Genomic DNA, 6,419 nt, shown 5'->3' on the forward strand with positions numbered 1-6,419 from the left:
GCACGCACGCACACACACACACAACACAATCACACACACAATCACAGACACAATCACACACACACACACACACACATTTACATTTATTCATGTAGAAGATGCTTTTATCCAAAGCGACTTACAATGTTATGAAAATGTTATTTCTCAATGTTCTCTGATCATTTTGATCTGAATGCTTTACAAACGTCTTTTCTTGATTATGTGAACGTTAAGGGAACATTCCGTTTTATCATTTTGCAAACATTATGGAAATGTTACATTTGAATGATCTCTGAACAAAGTAACAGTACCATTTAAAAAAAATAAATGGTAGCAAAACATCCAATTAAAACGTTTCAGAACAAAAAACGTGTCATGAACAATGCATAAATGACATTTTTGAGAATGTTACTAAAGGCCAGATAACTCGGAATGAATGTTCTATTAACATTATTAAAGCAACAGTTTGTGCAAAAATTAAAATCTACACACCCACATACTTGTATACTGCCAAAAACAGTTAATAAAATGTTCTAAGAATGTTTTGCTAATGTTCCCATTAAGTTATGAAAACGTTATTCTGGATGTTCTCTGAACGTTAAAGAAACATTTCTCTTTTATCATTTTGCAAACATTATGGGAACATTAGTTTTGAATATTCTCTGAACATAGTAGCATTCAAAAAAATCAATGGTAGATGAACGTTCAATTGAAACGTTTCAGAGAAAAGCTCCCTGAACGATGTATAAATCATGTTTTTGTGCAAATGTTTTGAGAATGTTTTTGCTTTTTGCAAAAGCTCATTTTGTATAATATAAAAAAAACAGCTAATAAAAATGTTTACTTGTTGCTAACGTTCCTGTTAAGTTATGAAAACATTATTTCTGGAGGTTCTCTGAACGTGTTCATCTGAAACGTCTTTTCTTGGTTATGTGAACATTAATGGGACAATTCATTGCAAATTTTACTTTTGAATGTTCTCTGAACGTTCTGAAACTGTAGCAACATATTTTTTTAAATATTAAAATTTTGATTAAATTCAACTAAAACGTTTCTGGAAAAAAAGTTCCATAAACGATGTATAAATAAATGTTTGTGCTTATGTTTTAAGGATGTTATTAAAGATAACCAGATAACTTTGAATAGACGTTTTATAAATGTTACCGGAATGTTTGTTCATAACTTTCGAACCTTGTCGAATCACTCTGAGCATGTTCCCTGTAAGCTGGGACGATTTTGAACAACCTTTTTTGGAGTTTTAACAACACAATTTTTATTTTATGGGTCAACTATCCCTTTAAAATGAAAGTTATAACATTTTCTTTAGCATAGATTGGAAAACCAAGTCCTCACCTTGAGTTTGGAGAGCTGGCCGAGGTCCTTGGCAGCGCTGAAAATCATCTGAGCCCCTTGCTGTTAAACAAAAGCACAAAACATGCCACTTACTGGAATATTATTTTCCAAAAACAATGACGGGTATTGTGACAACATTTAATAAAAAAAAATAAAATAAATAAAATAAAATAAAATAAAATAAAATAAAATAAAATAAAATAAAATAAAAATAAGCTTTGCATCATTTTATTTTATTTTAACTATAAAGTAAAATATACAAGGCCTACCTTAAATATATTTTATTTTACAGCTATGAAATAAAAAATAAAAGCCATACACTAATTATTTAATTTAATAAAATTTTAGCTATTAAGTAAAATATATAGGCCCTCCATTATACAGTATATCCCATTTAAATTTTTTTTTTATTTTAGCTATGAAATAAAATATATAAGCTATGCATTGTTTTATTTTATAGCTTTGAAATAATATATATATATATATATATACATATAAGATCTCCATTATTTAATATTTAATTTTATCTATGAAATAAAAGCTGTTAAGCTCTCCATTATTCTCTTTTATCTTAGCTATAAAGTAAAATACGCACGGCCTCCATTACATATTTTATTTTTATTTAATTTTATATCATTTTTAATCATTCATTTCATTTTCATTTTATAGCTATGAAATAAAATATACAAGCCCTCCATAAAAAAATAAAAATAAATAAATAAATAAATATGTTTAAAACTATGAAACATCTGGTGTTCCTAATTATGTTTATTCCTCTTTGTAGATCCCTTAACAGCTAAACAGCACTTTTCAAAAAGGAGCACGTTTCTTTCCATCCTCAGCTGATCTGTGATTGTGTCTTCACTCATATTTCCATAAGCTTGTGTTAGGAGCAGATGCTGAGAGACGCGTCTCGTGTGTGTGTGTGTGAGAGTGTACAGGTATATATGGTTTATGAGGACACAAATGTGTATAATGACATGGGTACTACAACGTAAACATGGTTTATGAGGACACTTCCTGTGTCCCCGTAAAACAAAAGGCTTAAAAAACATACAAAAAGGATGATTTATGAAATTCAAAAATTGCCAGTAGTTTCTTGTGAGGGGTAGGTTTAGGTGCAGGGTTGGTGTAGGGCAATAGAAAATACAGTTTGTACAGTATAAAAACCATTACTGTGAGTGAGTGTGTGTGTGTGTGTGTGTGTGTGTGTGTGTGTGAGTGAGTGTGTGTGTGTGTGTGTGTGTGTGTGTGTGTGTGAGAGACAGACGTGTTACACTCACTGTCTGGTCTGAGAGAGGTGGAAGAACAATTTGTTGTTCGATGGTGTTGAGCACTATCTTCCACAGCTCCTTAAGGACCCGTTTGAGAACCGTCTTCTCACAGATCTTGGCAAACAGAATTAGGCTGGAGAGAGAAAAAAGAGGGATGGAGTGAAAGAAAGAAACGCAACTGGTGCTTCAACAGATGTAGCTGTGGGTTTCCTCACTTCTTGTCCAGCAGGTCCATGAGGGGTCTCAGGACGGTCTCTGCGTCCATGGCTGCGTTACTCTTGTTCCCTGCGCTTCCCTTCATCTGCATCAGCTCCTGGTTCATTTGTTTGACACAGTCCTCAATGACCGGCTTGAAACTGCACAGACATGATAAACCTAAAAACTACATCCATACTAGCATTCATTTAAGAATGAAGAACACATTTTCATCATTCGAGCTCACCTGTATGTCTATATAACCATAAAATAAAATATATAATATATATAAAATATTTCTATTTAATAAAATAACATAAAAGAAAAGAAAACTATGATTTTTATCATTCAAGCTCATCTGTATGTCTATGTTTTCTAATCACAGAAGGCAACATGAATTTAATGCAAAATGGATCTATATACTTCCTCCATGAATGTTGCAGGTGTATTTTATTTTAGCTATACAGTAAAATATATAAGACCTTCATTGAACTATAAATAAAAGATAAATGTCCTCCATGAAAATTATTTTCTATTTTATTTCATAAATTCTAATACAAATATTTTATTGTATTAAATACATAAATATAAAACTGATTTTTTTATCATTTTAACTATAAAATAAAACATATGTCCTCTATAAAAATAGTTTTATTTTAATGTATTTCTCGTATTTATTTTCAATCACTTGTTTATTTTGTTATCTGTGTCTTGTCACTTGTCATCCGTCTGTGTACTGGAAGCTTCTGTCACCAAGACAAACTCCTTGTGTGTGGCAATAAAGCTCTTTCTGATTCTGATTCTAATAAAATAAAATATATAGTAATATGCATGGCTAAGAACTTAATTTGGACAACTTTAAAGGCGATTTTATCAATATTTAGATTTTTTTGCACCCTCAGATTCCAGATTTTCAAATAGTGACGTATAAATCTCAATTTCAAAAAATTGACCCTTATGACTGGTTTTGTGGTCCAGCGTCACATATCATAGCCACAGCATCTAATCAAATACTGTATGTGTATCAATAACATTGAATTTGTGAGACAAATTTCTTTTTACTTGACTCTAGCAAGTCCATTAGAATCTGATCATATTTCCTGCGTCTCAGCAGCTTTACCCATGATTCCCTCATACATAAGTCACCTGGAGCCGAAGACGCCGCTGAGCTCGTCCAGCACCGTATTGAGTTTATTCTGCAGCTCTTTCAGCAGATTGCTGGCCTCCGCGTCCAGCTGGAAAACACACACAGTCACATGACACACACCACAGGAACAGGAAACGCTGAGGACTCAGCAGAAACGACATGCCTCCGTATGGAACGTCTGATGTTGTGTTGCAAATAGTAAACCATTAATATTGCATTAATATTAGGGACTGATTATCCAAAAATGTATTTATTAGTCATATACAGGGTCAAAAAATCAATGAACTCACAAAAAAACCCACGAAAAAGCATTAAATGCTGTAAGTTAAATAAAACAGATACATAATTCAATATTTGCAGATTCTTCTTCAAGTAATACACAGTCAACAGATACGGGGCCAGATTTCATCAATCAATCAATCAATCAATCAATCAATCAATCAATCAACACAGTTGTTAAAAATCACACAACTGATGACTGTCACGTCAGACTTTTATGTAATAATAATAATTTTAATGATAATAATCTTTATGTATTGATTTATTGATATGATATGATATGATATGATAATAGGTATTATTACACTTTTTAAAAACCACACACTTAATGAGAGGTTTACTGTATGTTTTACATTTTGTACGTTTTACATTTTGTAAAATATATTTATTAAAGTTAATATTCAATCAATCAATCAATCAATCAACACATAGACATTATATACGATTATTATATAAAAATACATTTTGTATAAAAATGTATTAAAATATAGAATACTTACAAAATTGCATATTGTTGTGTATATTTTATAGATTTTTTTGTAATAAAAAGCTAGGGAAAATACATGTTTATAGACTGTAAATGTAATATATAATGTAAAATATACACAAAATATAATCTAAAAATGTAAAATAAAATATAATATAAGATAAATGACTTTCCAAAATTCATTCAAAATTGGTCAACTACACTTTAAAAAATGGCCTAAGGGCAGAATTACTACAATAAATAAATGAATAAATAAATACATTCATACATACATAATAGTAATTATTATATAAAAAAGTATTTTGTATAAAAAAGTATTCAAATATATTCGCAATAATAGTACTGTTGTATATATTTTAAAGATTTGTTGTGTAATAAAAAGCAAGGAAAATACATGTTCATAGTCTGCAAAAATGTAATATATAATGTAAGGTATGTACTGTTTTATATAAGATGTATACAAAATATAATATAAAAATGCTAAATAAAATATAAGAAAAAAGACTGTCCAAAATTCATCCAAAATTTGTCAATTAGAATTTTGGAACAGCTTAAGGGCTGAATTACTACGAACCAAAAATAAAAAAACAAACACACACATTATTATATATTATAAAAACGCATTTTGTATAAAAATGCATTACATTTGCAAAAACATATATTTTATAGGGTTTTTTTTGGCTATAAAAATACATGTTTATAGACTGTAAATGTAATACATAATATAAGATATATAAAAAACAGAATATAAAATTGAATATCCAAAATTATAAATACAATATAATATAAAATTTGGCAATCACACTTTCAAAGTGCCCTAAGATCTGAAAAAAAATTCTGCAGAAAATAATCATTATTCATAATTACTGACAACAGGTACCATTTTAAAAGCCTCAACATGGAAAATGATAAACTGAAAAAAGAGGCTTATGTATCAGAATCCATGGCTGTCCATCAGATCTGACGTCTCCTAAAGATGAAGCACAATGCTTTGCTTTCATGCATGATTCCTAGCATGTTAGTTGTATTTAGTATGTTTAGTGGTTGTATTTGAACAGCAGTGTGAGGCAGGATGTCCATGTACTGGGGATGAATGGCTGACTTGTGAATTGTAAGAGTGTTTATGGTTCCCGGTAAGCGGAGGGCCGTCCAGATCAATCAGTGACGGCAGCGGGCCGATGCTGGTGTGTGAGATCTCATCAGGTTAATGGAGATCAGAGAGAGAAGCACGGCCATGACTGATAACACAAACACAACTGACGCTTCACACCTTATTATTTAATCTGCAATATTATAAAAAATAAGAAATTATACTGTGCTTCAAGAAAAGTCTATGTTTATGATGGCATCTCCACCCCAATTCTCATTACCATGATATTCATTACTGTAATAAATATAAATGTTTATATATATATATATATATATACATACATACATACACACATACAGTATACTGTACATATATATATAATTTTGTCATTACAGTAATGAATAGAAATATATAAATTTATATTTACTTTATACTTTAATAAAAATACTTTACCCATTTAAATAATATAGTATTTGTTATTTTATTACAATTTAAATGAGAAAAGTATCTTTATTAAAGTTTGAAGTAAATTTAAAGGCACAAATTTAAATAATTTATAAATGTATATATCTTATTATCATATATATATTTTGTATTATTTTATATATTTATATT

The 6,419-nt window shown here is 29.7% G+C and overlaps 1 protein-coding gene across 2 annotated transcripts in view; it reads right to left on the reverse strand.

The window, feature by feature from the left end:
- Window positions 1-6,419, reverse strand: part of LOC107659092 (protein unc-13 homolog B-like) — a 50,687-nt gene that overhangs the window by 23,911 nt on the left and 20,357 nt on the right. For both annotated transcript variants that reach the window (XM_016447928.1, XM_016447922.1), the window contains 4 exons: window positions 3,948-4,036; window positions 2,822-2,962; window positions 2,616-2,739; window positions 1,333-1,392 (listed from right to left, as the gene is read on the reverse strand). In XM_016447928.1, the coding sequence (XP_016303414.1) occupies window positions 1,333-1,392; window positions 2,616-2,739; window positions 2,822-2,962; window positions 3,948-4,036 (414 nt within the window). The remainder of the gene's footprint in view (window positions 1-1,332; window positions 1,393-2,615; window positions 2,740-2,821; window positions 2,963-3,947; window positions 4,037-6,419) is intronic.

Source organism: Sinocyclocheilus anshuiensis, unplaced genomic scaffold (genome assembly GCF_001515605.1).
Source record: "Sinocyclocheilus anshuiensis isolate Anshui unplaced genomic scaffold, SAMN03320099.WGS_v1.1 scaffold1010, whole genome shotgun sequence".
NCBI lineage: Eukaryota > Metazoa > Chordata > Actinopteri > Cypriniformes > Cyprinidae > Sinocyclocheilus > Sinocyclocheilus anshuiensis.